The following is a 24,339-nucleotide window of genomic DNA, read 5'->3' as shown; positions in this document are numbered from 1 at the left end:
CTGTGAATTACTTTTCTTTTTCAACCCTAAGTTAGCTCAGTCATTGAGAATTACTTTGAATTTATGAGATATTTTGGTGCACACTATCCTCACTCTTACAAATGTCTCTAGTAGTTTAAAAAGCCTTAGATAATGTCGCTCCATCTAAGATATAGGAATGTCTGACATCTTATATTCCAAATCGTAACCTTAGATCCTCAAATGAGTGTCTGCTTAGAATTCCAAGAGCAAAACTTAAAAGAAGTGGTGAGGCAGTCTTCTGCTGTTATGCACCTAAAATCTGGAATAGCCTGCCAACAGGAATTCGCCAGGCTAATACAGTGGAGCACTTTAAAAAAACTGCTGAGAACACATTACTTTAACATGGTTTTCTAAAAACTTCACCTTAATTTATTCCTGATATTCTGCACATTCAATTCATTATAATAACTATTCATGGTGGCTCTAAAATCCATATTAACCCCTACTCTCTCTTCTGTTTCTTTTCCCGGTTTTCTGTGGTGGCGATCTGTGCCAGCCACATTTCCATTCTAATAATCATGTGGAAAACTTTTCCATACCACTCCTCTGTCCTATGCAGTCCATGATCTTGTGAACGTGAGTACTCATGGACAGAGCTCTGATTTAAACCAGGAGACACAATAAACCAAAGAATGCACAAGAGAAAAAGGAGATCTCTGGACAAAACCTTAACCCTTAAACTGCTGGAACCGGCTATAGTTGGTTCCCAATGCAATTTGCCAGCACGCCAGAGCTGATCAGTCCATGCCGTACATTTGTTGAGCAGCCAGCTCATGACCACTGCCATCCCCCTGCAGCATCGCTGTCCCTGGGAATCAGCCACTGCACTAGACTAGCCTGCCAGCATCAGAGTTGGCCTCTGTGTGCTCGCGTGCAGCCAGTTCAAGCAGGCTCGTGATTTACCAAATGTCATCAATGGTGTCAGTTGCACCTTGTACATATAATAATAGATTGTTGCAGTAGTTTTTTTAGTTTTTACAGTTCATTTGAAGTGTGTAAAACGATCAGTGTTGCAGCAATTGTGATGCTCTTTGCATGAAAGAAATGTGTTCCATTAAAATGTCACATTTTATTGGTGAATTGTGACATTTCCTTAGAAAGTGCAGCAAAAAGGTATTTGGCGTCTGGGGGTGCATTAACCTCCAAGTATGTGGCAGTTTAAGGGTTAAGAAATGGTACTTTTTTGGAGATGTGCAAAAATGATAAGGCAATGCTCAACAACTCCTAAACAATGAAAACAAATAACATGAAGGTGTTGGTCTGGACCGCTGCCTAAACTCTGTTTCTCTTCACTTTATTCTGCTCAGTGTTACATCATTAGAAATACTGTAGACATGGACAAGTAGCAAAGTCATAGGCGGTGATCAAAAAATGCAAAGCAAACTCTTACCTTAACATAGGAATCACAAGTTCTGTATTCTTTACCCATAAGTCCTTTTGCTTCCATAACTAGGTGGAATGGAAAAGAATGTATTTATTAATTTTACTGCTCATCCCAAATAATATTATTAAGATTAAGAAATAAAATGAGATGTTCTTATTTCATAAATAGTGCCTCAACAAATACCAACAAACCATGCAATCTACACATACTTTTAAATAAAAATTAATTTCTCCTTTGAAGTTTCTGACAATAATAAAGGAAAAGTATAAATCAATATGAAAAGCTTTAATATTATTGTTAATAAGGTGTTCTCAATTGTCCCAGTACAAGAGATTGTGCATGTTGTGGACTATGGCCGGCCAGTCATCCCAGCCAATACCCCCAGGCCGCCAGGTGGAGCCCTCCCTGCAGCTTGGAGGTGCCCCAAATGCCAACAGGGAATTATGGACAATTCATCCACAATCCTGCTGGATACCACAGGGGCCACTAGAAGGCGCCACAGGAAGGCGCAATGAGTATTTTGCATACAACCCGGAAGTGCGTCCTAGTCACATGGACAAAGGGAATGACGTGCTTCCGGGTTGAAGAAGAGTTTTCACCTGACCCGGAAGTGTTTGGAAGTCACATGGACAGGGGTTCAGAAGCACTTCCGGGTCATGGACTATAAAGGACTGGGAAAGATGTCAGACGACGAACTAAGCTGGGTGGCAACGCATCTGGCAGTGGAGGATTATTGTTATTGTGATTATTGATTGTATTGTATGAGTATTGTGGAGAGTAGGGTGCAGAGGGGACTGGGCGGTCTCGTGGCCTGGAACCCCTGCAGATTTTATATTTTTTCTCCAGCCGTCTGGAGTTATTTTTTTGTTTTTTCTGTCCAACCTGGCCATCGGACCTTACTCTTTTTCTATGTTAACTAATGTTGTCTTATTTCAATTTCTTATTTTTGTATTTTATTTTTCTTTTCTTCATTATGTAAAACACTTTGAGCTACTTTTTGTATGAAAATGTGCTACATAAATAAAGGTTGTCGTTGTTGTTGTTGTGTGCTATATAATTATAATAAAGTCAATATTTGGACTTTTACCTGGTGTCTGGCATCTAGTCTGAGGGTTCAAGTGGACGACAGCGCCCCCTATCTGTCACAATGTGCACCCTAAAATAAGCTGGGAATTCAGTCAAAAGACTGACAGGAACCAACCCTGGACTGTGCGCAAGGACAAGATACAGCCCCTACAACCTGCACCGGCACAGGGCCAATTTAGAATTATGAATTAGTTTCACATGTACATCTTAAAGAGTGCCTGAAGAAAAACCCATATAGGCACAGAAAGAACAAGCAAAGTCTACACTGATGACGATCAGACATAGTATTTTTTAATATGGATGCAGGATCCATAAAACAGCAGAACTATTTAGACGGTGCCAATATGCTCCCTTTACAGAAATCCAATTATTATTATTATTAGATGCGGCAGGTTGGCGCCCTGCCCGGGATTGGTTCCTGCCTTGCGCCCTGTGTTGGCTGCGATTGGCTCCAGCAGACCCCCGTGACCCTGTGTTAGGATTCAGCGGGTTGGAAAATGGATGGATGGCTGGATTATTATTAGAAGAGCTGTTCTATACATCTAAGAAGGATTTAAATATAAGTTTGCAGTGCACCATCTATTGGAATGTATTTAGTAATGCAAGTAGTAATAAAAGCAATGTGTGTTACATTCCAACAGATGGCATATCACAAACATTCGCAGTGCTTTTACGAATCCCATACTAAATGCCATACAGTCAGGTCCATAAATATTGGGATAGTGACACAACTTTTATAATTTTGGCTATGTACGCCACCACAATGGATGAAATAAAGCAATCATTATGTGATTGAAGTGGAAACATTCAGCTTTAATTTAATGGGTTTACTAAAAACATTGCATTAGCTGTTTAGGAATGACAGCCATTTTTATGGTCCACCTATTTTCAGGGGCTCAAATGTATTTGGACATTTGATTGACAAACTGTTCCATAGCCAGGTGGGAGCAGTTCCCTCATTACATCCATGAAACAGACACATAACAACTGGACAGATACACACACAGACTTGTCCTTTTATTAAGGTGGATGGCCACCCTGTCTGTGACATTACTTGTTATAAGACCAATGGATATCTTGTGTTAGTTATTTTTAGATTTAACTGACATCTTTGGTAGACATTTTAATGATTACAAAACTATTTCACTATATCTCCTTCACTTACTATAGACAAAGACTGCACCTTCTTCAGCTCCAATGGAAAGTTTAACCTGACCTGGGAAGAGACAAAACATGAAATTATTCCAATGCCAAGTAAGTATTGCAAAACATATATTCATGGATCAAATAATCAATAACCCTTACAGGGAATACAAAAACTGAATTTAAAGCAAATTTTAGTAGTACTAGGGTGTTGTACCGTGTTCGCCATTATGAATGTAGTGAGAAGTCAAGCAAAATGACAACTTTACTGGCTAACTAAAAATATGCAAGCTTTCGAAGGCAACTCAGGCCCCTTCTTCAGGCAAGATGTAATTATACATTACATTAATCATTACATCTTGTAATCATTTAAGAAAGTACTTAAGTGCTCATAATTGCAAACTATCATAGACTGTATATAAAGAACTCACCACTGAGCAGCTCCAAACTAAAGTCAGTTTATCAAAATTCAGATCATTAAATCTGTCATCTTAAGCTCAATATTCAGTTTCAATGAAATGCAAACATAACCAGCAATGTACACTTAGATGGCAAAAGGATATTTAATGGAAAATAAAATATTGACCACGGGCCTACAGGTGGCAAGAAGATCACCTAGGATAGAAGGTAAAGAAAGTAAAAGGCAGCCATGACGTTCAACCAATATTAAATGTGTCACTATGGATTATGTACGCCATAGGTTTTGTACTCATACAGTATAACCCTACATCTTTTCACGTACCATTTCTAGTTATTATGTTATATTGCTTGCTTTTCCTTTTTATTATACTATACACTCATGCTTTTGTTTTCATTATTATACTCCATCTGTCTGTGAAAAAAAAAATTCTTGGACTTTGCCGTGAGAAACTATGATAAGGTTCACAGTTTCCAGAGATGTTCTAGTATGGAGGAGTGAAATTACTTGTAAAAACACCCACTGGCTTATTGTGACAAAATAATATCTTAAAGTTACAAAAAAGTGTAACCAGGCACTAGCACTTGAGACCTCCACAGCTGCTGGACTCTAGACAAGCTGCAGGACCACAGCTGCTGACCTGTTCAACCCACAGACCCATGAATTGCAGCCCTCTGTAAACGTTCACCCTGCTAACTTCTGCAGGCCCCGAATACACAACAGAAAAAGTACCAAGAGCACCCTGGATAACTGCTGTAGTCATCTGTCAACTTTTACTGGGGTCAGTGCTGGTTTAGAATTCTGAATATCCCCATACGGATTAATAAAGTTTGTCTAATCCAATCTAATCTAGGACCATACCTCTGGTATTATACCCTCCTTCTGTTCTGGAACTGGATTAATCTTCCTGACAATCCACCATTATTGTTCCCAACTGAACTCAACTTTGTCTCCCAATGCACAGTTTCTGTTCTCCCACTCACGATTGAAGGCAGACTCTTCCTAATCCTGCTCTATTATTCCTTATGCTTAAGCATCATGGGAAAGGCTCCTTGAATTGAAAATGGGTTGATTAATCAAAGAATGAGGGGGTAGAGGAGGGTCTTCAATGCAAAAAGTCTCTCATGATCCTTCAGTTTCCTAATCGGATGTGTGCTGTTTATTTTAGACATACGTATTCAACAATATTTTAGCAAAAAAAGCTTGTGTTTTGCACATTTTGAGCATACAGCTGTATAGGTGACATGTGAATTACACCACACAAGCAATGTTAGATTCATTTTCTTTTTCTCCATGGACATTTTCACATCATCATCTGTTGTCCAGAGTTGGTCACTATTGAGTCACTCTCTATCAGAAACTTTGTTTTGCCCTTTCTCCATAAAATCAAATTAAAAACAATTTTTGGCTACCACTACAAACAACACAGAGTAAGTAACATATAAAAAAATAGTCCTGGAATCAGCCTAGTCCTTCTTAATCTGGACTTTTCCTAGCGCTGCGATGTCTTTTTGTAGTCTGGACACCAAAACTGCATATACTGTAGTACTCTAGGGAAAGCCTCACCACTGTGTTATAAAAGTTAAGCATAACATTGACATTGTGCCATATAATCTAACATTCTGAAAGCCTTCTTAATGGCTTCTGAACACTGTCTGGATGTAGACATTGATCAGTTCACTAGGATTCCCAGGTCCTTCTCATAGAGGATACTTTCAAATTTATGAGCCTCAATTCCTCCCACCCCCCACTGTGTATTTAAATCTAATATTTCTCTGTCCTTACATTTATATGCATTTAATTTCTAAATAGATAGATTGATAAGACAGACAGACAGATAAGATAGATGAGAGAGAGAGAGAGAGGGAGAGAGAGAGAGAGAGCAGACAGACAGATAAGATAGATAAGACAGACGGACAGATATTTTTACCCGGGGGAAAGATGTTTTTTTAAGGAAACTCTTTAAATAAATAAATAACATAAATACACACACACACACAACAGAACGACAAAAAAGCAAGAAAATTAAAAAGAAAGAAAACTTCTGACTTTTCATATTACAATAGACCCCTGCAAAGTTGCTGTTCAGAGTTCGCGGCCTCAGTCATTCACGGATTTTTCCTTAGAACCTAACTAATAACTGTTAGTGGAAACCGAAAAATATCCTCCGCAATTTTTTTACGGCTTTTTTCGTGGCAATACTGTACTGTAGGGAGAACACAAAGCAACAGTAAAAGAAAATGTGGCTTGGGATGGTGAAATTATCCAATCAGAGAGCGTTATTCATTTCTCCTAGCTGCTGATTGGCTACTGCCCTGTGATGCATCGCTGGCAGATGCAGCCCAGCATTCCCGCATCAAAACAGTTTATCGCTTGTAGCTATCTCAAGTGTTTTGATGAGTGTTCTCGTGTTTTTCATTTTTTTCTTCTTAAAGCCCTAAGATGCCGCCCAAACGCCCTGCACCTTCTAAGGTTTCTGGGAATGAACCTAAGTTTCAAAAGAAGTTTAAGACACTCCAGGAGAAGGTTGAACAACTGGATTTGCTCCGGGAACTAAAACGTTATGCCGCAGTAGCCATCCAAGGAGCTGTAAATCCTCTGCTTTGCTGTACAGTCATTATCTTCATTACATACCTTCATCGTACCTCACAGATAATTCATAATCATCATCATCTTCAATCAATATCATTCATTATTGGCGAGTACCTGTACATTTTACTGTATTTTTATTAAATAAAATTATTACATATTTACCCTACTTATACCAAAGAAAACAACAGCGCATACCAAAGAAAACGCACTTGCATGAATACAGAACATATAGGAGTAACATTGGTATTTTACATTCTAGCACTGCAGGAGACATAGCAGTACAGTATTGTACAGTATACAGGTTTACCTTTACATTCTTTTTTTAGGATAATGTATTTTAGGGTATTTTAGGGTAATGTAAAATAGGCATTTATAGGCATTTTATGACCACATCCAAAATTTGTGGTTTTTCACAATTCATAGGTGCTCTAGGAACATAACCCCTGTGAATTTCGGAAGTCATCTGTGCCTCATTTTAATAAGATTCATGTCACCATAGCCCATTTGCTTCCTGTGTTTTAGGCAATTTGTCTCCCACCTGCACACTATGCCCTGAACTCCCACTTCTTTTTGTTTGATGCCCTCTCTCTCATGGGGTACTTTATTAATATCTGAAAAATCAAGACAATATCATATGCACCCGTCTGATCGTATGGTTTTGTTGCTTTCTCATAGATTCCAGCATATTATTAAAACACAACCTCCTCTGTCTGAACCCATGTTGATTGTTCACTGCTGTTCTTATGTAATGCTCAGTCTTTTCCTTCACAGTTCCATCCATTAATTTACCCATGATACACATCAAGTTTGATGTACATGTATGCATTTAATTGATTTTCAGCATTGCAAAAAATAAATGCTTGAACGCAAGCAATAATGCTAGGCTGAGCACACATCAGAAACTCAAAAAGCACCAATTCACACAGGAACTGGGTTGTAATGCATTTTTCTCTTGATAAGGCTCTTCTAACTTTCACTGCAATATCATTCATTAAGTCCTAAAACAATACATATGTTACGCAATTCAGGGCATACTTTAATGTAATAGAGTTAAAAATATTTGGCTAAAGAAAGAATTGAGTAAGAAGGTATCAAGATGTATGAAATTTTTGGTTGCATGGTATTGACTTATTTACTATTGTATTTTGACAAACTCACCTGCACAAAATGAATACATTTCTTAATGTAAGAAAAGCAAAGCAATCGCACAGAGAGTCTGCTGAAACCTTACAAAATGAGATTGCAGGCATTTGGTATGAAAGGTTTTACAGATTAATTTTCTGCTATATCTAACAGCTGGTAAAGCTAAAGACCTAAAATTGGATGCCAAAGAAGCAAATTCACCCCAACATAAAGAATGTTCACTAAGCAGATTATTAGTATACCTTTTAGGACAGATTCAGCATTTGGTTTATCAATGAACCACTATATTTATTTTTTTCAAAATAAATTAGACAGCATCACAAAAATTATGATTCTGTCAACATGACATACAGTAGCTGTGTGTTGTGCACTAATCTACATAAAGAGGCATGTCAGTGTTCACAGATATTATAATTATATGCACTCAGCTAAGACCGAGATGTATAATGTATAAAATAAAAATATTTCCTTTAGGTTCACTGAAAATGTATTCATTTCGTAGGGGTCAAGCACTTCTTTGTTCCACAGGCAGAGCTGTCACGCTGTGCTTTAGTTCAGTCCCATTGCTAAATACGTTCACACAACTGAACACTGCTACTACAATTCGGAGATGTAAGCTTTTCTTGATATGCTAAACAATGAAGACAGGAAACACTTCTAAACAGCACATACACCAAAATATTACTTTGCAGAGTCAAAACAGCAGAACTTCAAAATTAATTTGCCAAACATCAATAAAGTGTACAATGAAGGAAGGGATTTGGGTATTAACATAACCTAATGAATGGAAATTCAAGCCCATTAATTCCACCAAGTCAGGATTAAGAAAAGTGAATATCAATATAGCATCACATGATGTAAAGGTAAAAGTATCATGGCAAGTTGGATATTTATAAAACTGCAGAAAATTAGTATATATTTATTGTAGAAAAAACAAAACATACAGTTGCCTCTTAAGTATTAGTGAACGTGCATCTGCAGTGGGCCCTTGCAACTGTGCAATAAATTACTTGCACCTCTTGTATTTCACAATAGAAATAGAATGGAGTTAAATTGCATTTTACAAAAGTATCTGTGAAAGCCTCTCTGTGAAAATGAGTAATAGCCTAACAAATACAAGCATAATTATTAGTGAAGTACACTAAGCATTGTGACACAATACTTTTACAATAATTTCGTTTTCTTGGAAATGGGAGCTTATCAACTGTATGAACTTCGAATAAGGTCAAGAACACTATAGTATTAAACAAGCATAAAGAAGAGATTAAAAAAGGGAGAACAATAAAAGCAGCAGACATACTAGTATTAGAATATACATGCTGGCTTTCAAGTCCTGCCTGCACAGGTCGTCAAACCACATCTTCCAATGACCAAGTCTTTAAATCGCTCTCATTCCCCCCACCTAGTCCTTCTTACTCTCTTGATTTAAGTATTTCTATTAAATTAAATTACTTCCTCTGACTCAGCACTACTGTCAATTAGCCTATAGGCTTCATGATGGTTTTAAAATCAACCTGGAATCACTAATGTCACTCAGAAGGTTATCCGAGTTTAGAAACTACCTTTGCAAGTACTGGAATCAAGAACTGCCAGCTCATTCTGGCAACAAATTCTTGACATCAATTCTTATATAAAAAGGAACAGACTGTGTTCCATTTGAAGTGGGAAGTTGGAATTTCAGTTTGTCTGATGTCAATCCACAATGGCAACATACACTGCAAATCTTAGTGAGAACTGTAGTATTGTACTGTTTATTAGCACTTCTGTCTATATTTGTGTCTCATGAAATCAGTCGTACACGTAGTACTGTCACATGCTGCTATGGTGTTTGGATACTGTTATCAACTGTTATTTATTCCGATGGGGGAAGCACAACAATGGTTTTTCGGTATGCATCCATATTCATTTTACGAACATTTTACTAGAACGTGTGCAACTCAGGTGTAATGTCATTCCCAGCTCCAACATCCAGCTTCCGAGATAAATGGAATACATTGACATATGCCTTAAGTCTCCTGTCCATTCAGTGCTTTGCCCAAAGAACACTTACGCAAGGACATTTTCGATAGATCGATAGAAATGAAAGGCACCATATAATAGATAATTCCATCTTCTAGCCATGAGCTTCCTTTCCTATTCCAGTTAGTTCACATTTTTTTCAGTGTCCAAGGCTGCGGCTTAGCTCTCCTTTTCCTTCTCTGGGACTGTCCTTGTATGCAATACTTCGATTCAACAGATTAAGTCTGAATAAGAGACTCATAAAGAGATTTGAGTATTATGAATATTTGATGGCTTAGTTAATTATTGAATAGGGTGGTCCATATCTAATTATGCCATTTTCATTACACTATAACTTATTAAGTTTATTACATAGAAAATCACCCAGAAAATCCCGGACCATCAAGAAGTGTGCAGACTGACTACATGAAGAATCGTTTTTGCGCTGAACGTTAATCGTCCCCGCATAAATCAAAGTCATCTAAAGGATCTGGATCTGCATTATTAGGTCTAGACCCCCCTTGCATTAACTTTCAGTTTATTAATTCAAAAAACCATTCTTCTCTTAACCTTCTTAGTGTTGCATTGTTCTTCAAAAATGTATCGTTGGTTTTTTTTTGGCTTGAAAATTTACATTTTTATTAAATCTCATCTTTCAACTGTAAACCGTTCAAAACACTCAAAGTACAAAGTCAAAAGTGTAGAAAGTATAATGATACAAATAATAATAATAATAATAATGATGAATGATAATAAAAATACAAACAGCGCACTACACATGTGCAAGTGACGCCAGCATCACTTTTGGGTTCACCAGAATCACTTTTTCAGTTTCACTGACCGTTTCAACTTCACTGCCTAAAGAGAGATTTCAAGTCATTGTCACTGCTGAGCGGCGTTTCTTACACCGTTATAAGGCTAGGAGAAGACACATCTGCACTGTTACCCAGGTAAATGCTTGGGCCTGACGCTTACGAAAGACATGCCTATGTTGGTGCCTGAGTAATGCTAGGCACTAACGCTTTTGGCAGTTTTACAGCCCAAGTAAACCTTGGGTCTTGCCTGAGACGCGGCTATACTGTTGTACGAGTGACACTCAGGACTAATGCTTCTGGTGCTGTTTTTCCAGCCCGAGTGATGCTCAGGTCTAACGCAAAGAAAGTTTAGAAAATTAAAAAAAAAAAAAAATACAGCAAATCTACCCCACTGTTTTTCACAGTTTCTCACAAATACAAAATGTAGGAATGTGCTGCTGCTACTACAAAATGATGTATATAAAATGAAAATCTATGAGCAATAGCATTTCCCGCCCCGTGTTTAACACTTTTCGAAAAACGTCATATAAACTACACATGCGAGGACGGCCTTCTTGTCACTAGGTAGATTACTGCAGCAATCTTCTATACAGTTTGCCTTCACATTAACCAACAAACAAGCAGTTAAGTGACGCTTGCACTGGTGCTGCCTTCTCATGTTTTGAATTCTTCAGAGACACGTGGTTAGTTGTTTAGTGCCACGGCAGTGGTGTTAAATATCAAACAGAAGACTCTTAAAATTGTCAAGCCAGCATTCAAAGGTATTATACTGCATACAGTATACAGAAGGGTTGTTTAATTCATTAGCTCATATGGAGATGGCTATTTTCTATTAATTAACTTGCTAGAGCTTTTGTATAGCTATTGTCACACACGTGCGCTTGGGAGGCAGCTTATGGGCTCTGGTAATGGTAACTACACACCAAACCAGGGATTGTGGCTGTGTGCTAATGCCACCTTTCTGAACGGCTGCTCCACCACGGATGCTATTTTCATTGTCTGCCCTCCTGGACGTGCTCCTTCCTGCCTGGAACCCATATGACCAGCAGTTCAGCCATCTTTGAGTCAGATCACTACCGGACTCCTATCTGAAAAGACATCTATTTTATCTTTGTGAAGAGATTAGTTCCTTTTTTGTTTTATTTTTATTATACAGGGTCACCGACGTGCCCCAAACCTTTTCTCTGTATCTGCTTCTTGTTTTACACCATACTTCAAACTTAACGCTCACTTCCTATTTTGGGTGTTTTAGTGGTCCACGTAAAATGCAAATTCTTAATTATATCTATTTCTGATAAATTGTCTTGTGCACCATATGATTACGTAGCTTATGACTTTATAACTAGATTTCCTTATTCTTCTACATTTATGAAACGGTCAAGCTATTTGTTCACTATTGTGCAGACCCTTAAACCAAGGGATATGTTCAGCTAAACATCATGAATGTCTTTTGTACAAATAGGGAATACTAAAGTCTCCGCACACAACCTTCATACCCTACGCATCTTGTTGTATTTTCCAAACCAGTCTTATCCATTATAGGAACATAGCTGCTGTGACGGGCGGCCGGGTCCCATGCCTGTCCAGAACGCCCCTGCTGCCTGCTGCATATGTTCCAGGGGGAACAACCATGGGCAGCTCAATACCTCCCCCGGGATGCTTGGTGGCAGCCTCCCTGGCTGATAGTGATTCCCCAACCTCCTGCATGGGAGATGGAGTCCTCCACAGCCTGGTTGGGAGCTGGGGTGGCCTCTAGGGGGTGCTGGGCAAATCTTCAGCCCCACCCGGAAGTGCAATCGGGACCAGGTGGTCAAGCACCAGGAACACTTCCAGGTGGGCTATAAAAGGGGCCAGCCACCACCACTCAGTGGCCAGAGTCGGATGGAGGAGGACAATGTTGCTTGGGAGGAGTGAGAAAGTGGTTTTGTTACTTGTGTGCTTAGGACTGTGTATTGCCTGTGGGTCACAGGGAAGACGTGCGCACACAGGTGAAGAAAAATAAAAGTTCTTGTTGTTTTACACGTGCCTCAGTGTGAGTCTGTGTAGGGTCAGGTGCTATACGGCGTCCATATCACACTGCACAAATAGTAATGGGGTAACCCAACAACAAAAAATTGACATCCAATTAAAAAAAATACTTTCAGTAAGGGCGGTCAACATTTCTTTTACTTTATAGTGACTTATTGCAGGCATTTAATTTACATCACAGCTTCAAATTCGGACAGCAACCAGTGTTTCCAACAAAAATCAGATATAGTAACAGGATGGCAAATGAGGTTATTTTGGTCATGTGACCGTTTACATATTTCCTTTAGTTTAAGCAGCAAAACTTTTGTTGGCAAACCTGTTCAACTGCAAATGAAAGTCTTCTGAGTATGTGCATCATCATAACTACAATTTTTTTTTTTTTTTTTTTTAAGTATTTTGTGCCAGATAAAATTAAGGTAGTCAGGCACTACGCTTTAGTAATTTCATATTTGATTTCTAAGCTGGGTAAACATCAGCAACAAAATACTTTTTCTGTGTGATAATTTGAAGTTGCAACCTAGCATTTCCCATCAAATAGAAAAGTGTGTCAGTGGGCTATAATAAACAACCGAATGACTCTTGGTGAACCTCAAAGATGGAATGAGTGTTGATACTGTACATTATAATTGGCACCAAAGGTGATTACTGAATGAAAAGGAAAAAAGTTAACATTTGTGGTACTTTTAGCAGATTAGAAATATGCAAAACAGTAATAATCGTCTTAGCCATTAAGCAATTAATTTATATATACTCTATGAATTTATATACCAAAAATGTTATTGTAAGTACCAAAATATAATGGAGATGATCACATGACTAAAACAGTGACACTCTCCAAGGGATACCCAGCGACTTTCCCCAAGGGTGCACCCATTGTTAAATCAGAGTTTTGTATGAAACACTGGCTGATACACTTATTTTGCAATTTGAAGACTAAGGCAGCTAGATGATCAACTGTCTGAACTTAACAGTGATACTTAAAATTTTTTTTTTTTTTTCCTGGGTGGCACAGTCGTAGCATTTCTGCCTCAACTAAAAAAGCTGAGTTCCTGTCCCAGGTGCTTCCTGTATGGAGTTTGCATGTTCTCTCTGTCTCTACCTGGGTTTCCTCTGGATGCTTTGTTACCTCCAACAGTCCAAAGAAATGTAGGTTAGGTAGACTGGTGAAACTAATTTGGCCCTAATGTGTGTCTGGATGGAGTGTTCACCCTAAGATGGACGAGCACCATTGTCTGGGATCTGTTCCAGCCTTGTGTCTGATGCTTGCTCCATCCTCCCTGCAACCTGCTCTGGTTAAACAGGTTTAGAAGATGGATGGTCCTTTTTTCTGCTATTGATAATAATAAAATTAAAAAGAAGTATGTACATACAGTAGAGTCTCGCTTATCCGACATTCTGTATTATGTGACGTCCCACCGCAAAAAAAACAAAAAACAATAGAACGCATCGATCGGCAACAAGAACTGCAAGTTGCGAGCATGAGCGTAATCTATTTTTTGTTGCTCCCAACTCTACCACAGCTAATTACAGTGGAACCTCAGTTTGCGAGCATAATTTGTTCTAGAAACTTGCTCGCAGTCCAAAGCACTCATACAGTATATCAGTGCAAATTTCCCCATAAGAAATAATGGAAACTCAGATGATTCGTTCCACAACCCAAAACTATTCATATAAAAATGATTAATACAAAATATAAAGTAAAAATACATAAAGCAAATTAATCTGCACTTTTACCTTTGAAAAGAATCATGGCTGGTGTGAGTGAGTTTCTAAACTCTTGTGGGATTCCACCCAGCGGGACGACACGCGGAAGAGCATCCCAAAGCAATCGCAGCCTCCCAGTGCTGTAGCAGTTCGCCGTAAAAGCGATTCCGAAAACATCGCGGACATGCTATAAGCGCCTGCCGTCGATGGGTGATACAAAGAACAAGGAACATTATAAATGCGCAGGGCACAGTGTTACTTTCCCCGCGACCCTGCCTGACTGCTGTGTCTGAATGGCAGATCCCACTAAAATAAATAACCGCGCTGTTGCTGTTTCAAGCTGAATAAAGCTGATGTTGCTAAAGTACTTAGACTCAGCTTCGTGTTTTCCATGCAAGATGGGGACTCGTACATCACAGCACAAACACACACACACACACAGTCACAATGCTGTAGTAAACAGTATACGCTCGTACGGATGTTGACTATATGAGTGACCGAGTTAAGGCTCTAGAAACTGCAATTAATTACATAGAGCAACAAGAAGCTGCTACAGGAATCGAAATAATGATGCTGCAAAGATGGCGAGACTTGGCAACGAAGAAACGGCACTCGTCAGGAAAACAGACTACAATCAAATATGTCATTAAATCATCACAGGACTGAACTTTAAGTACAGTACATACTGTAACTTCAGACAATTCTGTAACTGTAAGTTCATTTGTTCAGTTAATTTATTCTGTTTTGTTGTAAAACATAATTATTAGGTTCATAATGTGTAAAATTATAATATAGTTTGACGTTTAATAGGCTTTTTCTTTACACCTCCCATTATCCAACATTTTCGCTTATCCAACGTTCTGTCAGCCCATTAATGCCGGAAAAGCGAGACTCTACTGTACTGCCAAACCCTCTCTGTATTTTGAACTAGCTAATTATGTTGGCCCTTAATGCTCACTTCTGCAAAGTTAAAATCTTGACAGGTTGCTGCATATAAGGCAATACATGTAATGGAACTGCATATGAAATAAAATGCTTTCTGTCTATATAGAGAACTGATAAAATTGTTAATTGAAATAAGTAAGAAATTCAATGCCTTTTCTATTAAAATAAAAGTATAAAAATGTAGACTAGACCCAATTGCTCATTATGTTGGCATTTACAACTTAAAGAAATATTCTGATAATTGAGAAATCCAGTTGCTAGAGAATATTTTGCAAACGCTGAAGTGAAGACAATTGTTCAGGTAGCTGATGTTTCACAAGTCAAAGTGACCAAGCATGATGTCGGCACTGAAGTCAGAAGGGAAAGCATTAATACCTACTGATGCCTGAAACCCGTTACTGAGATAGGCCCAATCGGACAGATTATGGAATCCTTCCTCACTAGTCCTCCTCATTTTGTGGGATCCAATAATACACACAATGAAAACTTAAAATAAGTGTTCCTGTTCTGGTGCCTTTTATAAAGCAATCAACAATGAGGTTATAGTAGAGCAGCAGGCAAACAAAGTAGAGAGAATGTGTACTTTAGTGAGACTGAGATATACAGTAGAAGGGTGTAATGTGTGCACACTAAGAAAAAAAGTCTCAGAACTTTATCAGATTCAAGACACAATACAGCGAGTACAACAAGCAAGGTTTATCCTGATATTTAATGGTGGTTAATGTCAGGGAGCTCCTTTAACCAATATAAGCACACATTGTATTACTTACAGCTAGGCTGTTTTTTCTGCTTACACAGACGGTAGGCCAGAGGTGTGTACAGAGAGATGTTGTTCAATATTTTTTTAAAAGACAATTATGAGTGCTTAGAAAAGTAAATGTCTAAAATCATAGCATTTGTGCAGTTACACTTGTCTGTCTCTTTGTTTCTACAGAAGTGACGACAGGGTACAGGTCTCCAATTGTAAGAATCCATTAGTCCATTAGTGCTCTTTGCATAGCTTTTGTACTTCTGTAATGACATACAAGAATTATTTTTAAATGATGGCAGTGAAAAACAAGGTGGAAAAATAATGACCCATGTAAAGTTTAAAACACTTGAAGAGTCAATGCCAACAGTATTTTATTACCTCGTCAGTTATCGATAAATTTCACACAAACCTCAGCAGAAAAATTGTCTCATGTCAGAATTATTGTAACAAAGACAAACATCATCACAATTAATAAAATGCTGAATATACATAAATATATACCTGAAGCCAAGCATGATCCGGCCCAGCCAGTACTTGGATGGGAGACCAATCAGGAAAAGCTTGGCTTGCTGCTGGAGGAGGTCCTGGCGAGACCAGCAGGAGACACTTTCCCAGTGGTCTAAATGTGGATCCCCTTGCCCCCATAGAGTGACGGAAACACTGTATTGTAAAAATGGCACCGTCCTTTGGAAGAGATGGTCCCAATTTTCTATAGACATAAATGATCCCTGGGCATCCTTCATAAAGAGTAGGATTTATCTCAATGTCCTAGCTAAATTGCCGACCACGGCCTAGTCATTTTGGCCCCCTAATTACCCCCTGTCTCTAATTGGCTCTCTCTCACCACATAACAGCTAATGTGTGCGGAGCATACTAACGGAAAATGACTGCCATCACCATCCAGGTGGATGCTACACATTAGCAGTGATTAAAGTGGCTCCCCACTCACTATGAAAAGGGTTTTGGGTAGTGAGAAAAGGAGCTTTATAAATGTAAATAATTTTTATTAAAAGATAAAAAAAATAAATAAAACTACTACAAAAAGACATACCATTGCATTGTTTATCTTAATTTGTTCATTTTACAAATTACATTATTTATTATTGTAACAATCTGAGAAAGAAATTGCCACTAAGCAGTGTGTTCTAAAAAGTTAAAAATAAGAAAAGAGGGGCGGGCAGAGACACAACTGCCACTCTTAATAAACAGCCTCTGGGGTGCTGGGGAGGAGGGACTTTTGGAACAGGAGGTTCAGGTAAAACAAAAGAGTGTGTTTAACTCGTGTGGTGGGATGGTTTTTGAGTTCAGTGCTTGTTGTTTGTCCTGACTACATTGTTTTTCGACTTGCGAAGTCAGAAGAAAAATAAATAAAACCATTGATTAGTTTTTTTTTTTGGACAATTACCACCATTTGCCTGTGAGATTTATTTGCCCGTCTGGGAAGGGATATTACATTATTAATGTTGTACAGTTTTCCTGACATATTATATAATAACATCTGTGGCAGAGCGACGGGCATTAAGCAAACTCCTGTCAATCATGAATAATCCACTGCATCCACTGAACCGTGTCATCTCCAGGCAGAGGAGTAGCTTCAGTGACAGACTTTTGTCACCGTCCTGCTCCACAGACAGACTGAGGAGATCATTCCTCCCCCACACTATGCGACTCTTCAATTCCACCTGGGGGAGTAAATGCTAACATTACTCAGTTATTGTCTGCTTTTTTTATATTTTTTTCATTTTTATTACTATTTAATTTAATATTGTTTCTTTGTATCAGTATACTGCTGCTGGATTATGATTATGTGAATCTCCCCTTGGGATTAATAAAGTATCTATCTATCTATCTATCTATCTAATAAAGTTAAAAATGTTTAACATATAACAGCTACTCTGTGGTAAGACAACTTTCAATGGCACTTTAAGTCTCAAATATTTATCAGGCTTTGTAACCAATATCTTTAACTGTATTGTATATAAAGAATTTAATATTCCCTGCTTTGTGCCCCAATAAATGCAAATTATCACCAATATACTAATAACTCAATTGTGCTTCACTCACTCAGAATGTGGAACCAATGTAGAAAGCCTTTTAAGATGGAGAATCTTTAATCTGTGGCACCTCTGCATGAGAACCACCTTTTTCAACCCTCACAAACATATGCAGTTTTTAATATCTGGAAAACATTTGGGATTAAATTGCTTAGACATCTTTATACAGACAACATCTTTGCATCCTATGAACAATTACATTCCAAATTTAATTTTCCAGCAACACATTTCTTTCACTATCTTCAAATTAGAAACTTTGTTAAACAGAACCTGCCCGATTTTCCCCATCTCCCACCTTCCTCTATGCTGGGAAAAATATCGCTCAGTCTCGAAGGACTCAGAGAGCATTTCTGCAATATATAAAACCATTTTACAGTCCCTTCCTTTCAAAGATCCAAGAGGACAATGGGAAAAGGATCTCTCACTCAACATATGCAGAGAACACATTTGAGCTCCATATGCGCAAAGTATACAATTATTCAACTCAAAAATATATAGCGAGCACATCTGTCTCACTTGAAATTGTCCAAAATGTTTCCAGGGAAAAAACGAAGCTGCGAACTCTGCAATCGAGCTCCAGCCTCACTGGGTCACATGTTTTGAGCCTGCACCAAATTAACATCATTCTGGACCCAAATCTTTAAATGCCTCTCAGACAGCCTTGGTGTCACAATCCCTCCTAACCCATTAACAGCTGTGTTTGGTGTTCTTCTAGAGGGGTTTAAAGTGGAGAAGGACAAACAAACTGTGATTGGAATCCTAACTCTCCTCTTTTAAGTCAGTGGGTAACTGATGTTTAATATTATTTCAAAATTGAAAAAAAAAATCAAATTCTCAGTTAGATTTGTGCAGAACTTTTTCAAAACCTGGCAGGATCTAATCATAATATTTTAGAATAAGCTCTTAAAGCTCTGAGGAAGTAGATTGTCTTCCCATTTTTTTTCTTATTCTTCTCCATTTATCTGTATCTGTCTATTAAACTCATCAATTTATTTATTTTTTACAAGTTTTAAGCTTTATTCCGTTGGCTATGCTCTCTCTCAGGGGTGGGGGTTGATTTGTTTTCAATCCTATTTTTTAAAAAAAATGATCTATTTGTATGAAATGATTACAATAAAATCAATAAAATAAAAAAAAAGGTTTTAAAAATTACACATACAACTAAAGTCTCTTATCAAATCCTCAGCAAAGAGAAAAGAACAATCTAACCTGAAACTAGTAATAATTTGGTGCCCTCTGCTGTTATAAATGAACACACTGCTTTCATGTTTCTGCTCTATTAAGACAGAACTCATGAAGCGTAAATTTTAAGTAAATAGCACACTCTCTCCTGATCAACAATTACTTAAAATGCCCAACTGAATATACACCATATTGTATATAGAAAATGTCATAACAAAACATGTGTAACCTTAGAAATAAAGTGTATTAGGGTGGGGATCGATCTGTTCTTAGCATAATTCTTTTTTTTTGTAAAAACTTGATTGCTATGTATTGATTGTAATAAAATTAATAAATAAAAATTAAAAAAAAAAAAAAAAAAAAAGAAATAAAGTGTATAGATAACTGATTTACTTATAAACAGAAATTCTTAATATTGTGAATCTCGGTAACTGGAAAATGAGCAGAGGAAATAAAACTCCCAAAAAACAACATTGCTCCCCTTTGACCTTCACACATGTTTTTTTACACACTATTTTCGCCATGACCTAGTTGCTTTGCAAGTTAGAATGTCCCTAGACAATATAATAATAACAACAACAAAGAGTTGTTGAACTAAGTTGTGCTAAGGAATGAAGACTATGAGATGTATATTACAGTCCCAACATAAGAATTCACCTCCTTGAAGTTTCTCACATTTTATCATGTTATTGTATAGAATATTAGTGCATTTAATTCAAATTTATGTTCAAGAATCAAAAATAGGTGGAAACAACTCATCTAACCTTCAATATTTGTTTAATTTAGGCAGAAATGATGGTAGAGGTTTGCATATTTGAAAATTCCTCTTTGCCAAATGACTCAATACTGCATTATGGCAGACAAGTGAACAGCAGTTTCCAGTTTACGCTACCTAATCTTATTTGGATAGAGGCGGAGAGTTTCTCACCTGTCAATTCATTTACAAATTACATTATGTATTTTTTACTGGTTAACTTTTATTATTGGTGTCGCATCTCTTCTAGATTTTATTTTAAGAGAATCATTTCAATTCAGTTTTCATCTTAGCTTAAAAATAAGAAGTGCATATTGCCCCTCTATAGCACAGGGGTGACATATAGCATCACAGGGACACCCATAAAAGGAACTGAGAGGACCTTCTGGTTTCCCACTTTTGAATCAAAAACTTGCCACATCCTCACTGTCACTGGCCAAGTGTCGTTTCTTCAATCCAATGTGAACAGGCTTCCGGTTTGTGGTCCGTTATTTTCCTGTGCAATTTTTATTTTATTTTAGCAAAAAATTATGTGTCTTGCATATTGTAAGCATACAACTGGATGATCTGACATGTTGTTCATGTGAAACAAGCAACGTGAGATTTCTTCATGGACTTTTTACTTTCTCGTATGCAAAGTATAGGTAAAGTATTGTAATCGTCAAAAAATTTGATGTCGAGATTTTGATGAATATCAACGTTTTAGACCCAGAGTCCGAAAATACCATTTTTGTAATTAGGTTATCATGCTTATATATACACACACACAGACAGACATGAGTACACTTTCACTTAGGTCAACCAATTTTTGCATACAAGTATTAGGTACAAAATGTAGATTTCTATGAACTTTTGGGCTATTTCCGCTAACCAGAAGTGGTACTTAACCTTTTATTCATGCAGCTACAGAGTTTGATTTATTTAACTTTTCTTTTATAATAATTGTTCAATATATTATTAATTTGATTTGATTTGTTGTTGTCTTGCAGTTTACTCCCAAATATCCATCCCCATATCTGAGTATACAAGAAAGTCTAGGGGAGACCACTCCCTATTTTTTGATATTGTTTGCTGTTGGTCACCATAGGTTCCTCTTCTATCAGAAATGTTGTGATCTCTGTTCTCCAAGAAAACATGACATGAACAGTTTTTCTCAGCCATCACTACAAATCACATAGGGTAAATACCATAAAAATATAATGACCCTAATATATGCATATTGGCTGGTGTCTAGATTTTTGGCCAGTTTGTAGAAGGCATCTCTGCTGCTCATACACATCTTTCTCTACCCTGTAGGTCTCCTCAAATAACTCCACTTTGCTTCAGGGTTCTCCTAGGCTGACCCCACTTGCAGTGGCCCCATCTAATCAATCCCTGCCAGCTGAAGACACGTACTACTCTTTTGTGCATCCCCCAAAAGTCCACACACACTTCTATGTTGCTCCATGTGCCTATCCTCTGCCTTTCCAAACAGCATTCACTACTCATTCTACGTGCCTCATTTATGTGGACCATCTTAAGTCTTACCTTCCTCATCATAATAGCATTCTTTAGCCATAACCCTTCATGCCTTTTTCCTAACTCTAACCCTTTTGTGCATTTGATCTCTTCTAATTTGGTTTACCCACATGTACTGCTGTCAACTCATCTACAGAAGCATCCTTGATGTGGGCAATCATATAAAGAAACACTGGTGTCCCATGTATGATCCATCATAATGGATGACTGGCATTGTCACAATACCATTTCATCTCAGTTGTTTTATTCCCATGATAGAAATATTTGTAATTAGTGATAATGCTAAACTTGTTCTAGGTGTAATAAGGATTTATGCCAATTACGTTTTAATTTGGAAAGTGGATTTTCATTGCAATTCAAAGCATATGGCAAAATTTAATGCTTAGTCGACTGACAAGCATCCATCTGTCCACCAATCAATACACCAACCGATTTTCAAGCCTGCTCATCCTGAGAGGGTTGGCAGTATGTACAGTACATGTTTCTTTTTAAACTTATTATCAATAGCAGAAAAAAGTACCATTCATCCATCTTATAATGCTGATGAACCAGAGGAGGGTCACAGGGAAGATGAAGCTTGTCTTAGCAAGTGTTGAGCGCAAGGTAGGAACAGTCCATCGCATGGTAAAGACACACACAAGGGCCAATTTACCAACACAAGTCAGCTAACCTACAGGTCTTTGGACTGTAAGAAGAAACTGGAGCACCTAGAGGAAACACCATCTCCTTTATATCAGGTAGCAGCACTACCACTGCGCCAGCATGCTGCCCACAGTGACAAACATTTGAAAATGAATTGGAATTTGAGTTCCCTCATTCATAAATAGTATTTAATAAAAGTTAGAGCCTTCTTTATAATACCTGTGTATTATATTTCTACACAAGTGCTGCTCTTTTCTGCTCTCTGTCTTCTCCTTGATGATTTAGAACAGAATGGCAACATAAAATAAAGCACGTTATTTTCCAACTTCATGCATTAGTGAAACATTGCAAACTTGTGCATGAGCATTATTAAATATCACAAAAAACATTGAAAAGCAACTCATCACATGTAAAGATTAAACATCAAGCAGCTTGTGTCTTACTCAGTGGTGAAAAATGACTGTCTTTTAACAAAGGTAGGGTTAGGCGTTAGGGTAGGGTTTGAGGGTAACATGCAAAACTCAAGTTAATCAGTTTGGAAACAGCTTTGCTTAACTGTGTGTTTTTAAACAAATCCACATCTTTATGTGTATGTATTACGTAAAGATTTAATTGTAGTTTACCTGTGAACTTGTGACAGTGCTCTGAGCCTGCCTCTCGGTGAAGAGCACTAAACAAAAATAAACCGAATTGAAATGAAATGGAATCCTTTTCTCAAGCCTAAACAGCAGCAGTTCTGATTCAGTGTTCCCCCAAACTTCCTCAATCTTCTCACCCTATCACGGACAGTGATCCCACAAAACCTGCATTGAAAGTTCTTTTTTTTTCCCCCCCAATTTTTTTCAGTCACTGCACACAGCATGTGACCATAGGTGAGAATAAAGATGTAGACTGACCAGTAAATTGATAGCTTCATCCATAGACATTGCTCATTATTAACCATATTGGTCAAGTACAACTTTCATAAAGCTGCTACTACTGCACCAATTTGTTAGTCAATGTTAAGATCACTAGCTTCCACCTAGTGAAACTGTTCACTCCTTAATTTCAGAGAACATGACAATTCTTTACCACAAAAACACAGTGACTTCAGATTTGGAGATGTCATTACTCATCCCAAGCAAATCACATTCAGTTGCAAAACCTTCTCATGGGCACAGGAGATTACAGTCTGATAAGGCCAAAAGAACATAATCATCTGCAATCACTATGGAAGCAACTTTTAGATTCCAAGTTTGGATACCCTCCAAACCCTCCAGCTGCCCCCTTGGCAGACTCGAACACCCACAGTTTACAATCTCAACTTAAAATTAGGCTTGTAAATGCAACTCTTACTCCAAAAACACAGAGTGTATAACACAAAGTAGTGGCCCAAGATCTTTATACTCTTTGTCACACATGTCCGCATGGGAGGCAGCTATTGCGCTTGAGTGAGGGCAATTACGAATCTGACCAGGATGTGGCAAAGTACACTGACTCTTTTTCTCGCTTTCCTGCAGACCATTCATGGGAAGTTCAACCTGGCCATGTAGACGTCACTTCCAGGTCCGGAACTATAGAGGAAGGCCTTGCCGGCTCCCTTGCCGTCACTTCCTGCCCTGACCTTTAAAAGCCTCCACCCTTTTCCCTCTTCCCTCAGTTCTGCTTTGGACTTCAGTTTGTGCACATCAGTGCTATCATTTACTTGCAATTTGCAGCCAGGAAACCAAATATACAGGTGGCTGCCCAAAACCTTGCTATAGCTCATTGTGGAATTTGTGACATCTCGTAGCAACTTTCGCAAGAAACTATGGAGTATACAGCATCCAAATCTAAAAAGCACTTCTAGACAGGACTGACAAACTCCCATGACCCATCAAGTACAGTGCCTGTGCAAGTTACGACGAGTTGGCCTAATGTTCCATGGCCAGGAATCCTATCATCAAGGGTGAATGCCTGGTGGCCCAGGTGACCCATGTAACCCAGTCAGACTCAACCCAAAAAAGCTGCATAGAACCCTCATACAAAGGCTGAAGATCAGATGCAATGCCAGTCACCCAAAACACAAAAGTATGGCTTACCCAGGTACAGTATAGCGGTAAAGTGTGCATACCAAAGTACAAATTCCAGAATCTAGAAAAACTCTGTTATAAAATTCAACAAAACCATTTAATAAGCTATA

The 24,339-nt window shown here is 38.0% G+C and overlaps 1 protein-coding gene across 2 annotated transcripts in view; it reads right to left on the bottom strand.

Annotated features, from left to right (window-relative positions):
* The window catches only part of rgs3a (regulator of G protein signaling 3a), a 493,869-nt gene that overhangs the window by 452,696 nt on the left and 16,834 nt on the right, over window positions 1-24,339 (bottom strand). For both annotated transcript variants that reach the window (XM_039762724.1, XM_039762725.1), the window contains 2 exons: window positions 3,657-3,707; window positions 1,412-1,470 (listed from right to left, as the gene is read on the bottom strand). In XM_039762724.1, the coding sequence (XP_039618658.1) occupies window positions 1,412-1,470; window positions 3,657-3,707 (110 nt within the window). The remainder of the gene's footprint in view (window positions 1-1,411; window positions 1,471-3,656; window positions 3,708-24,339) is intronic.

This window comes from Polypterus senegalus, chromosome 9 (assembly GCF_016835505.1).
Source record: "Polypterus senegalus isolate Bchr_013 chromosome 9, ASM1683550v1, whole genome shotgun sequence".
Classification (NCBI taxonomy): Eukaryota; Metazoa; Chordata; class Cladistia; order Polypteriformes; family Polypteridae; genus Polypterus; species Polypterus senegalus.
Note: the sequence above shows the minus strand (reverse complement) of the source record. Positions and strands in the feature narration are given on the sequence as shown.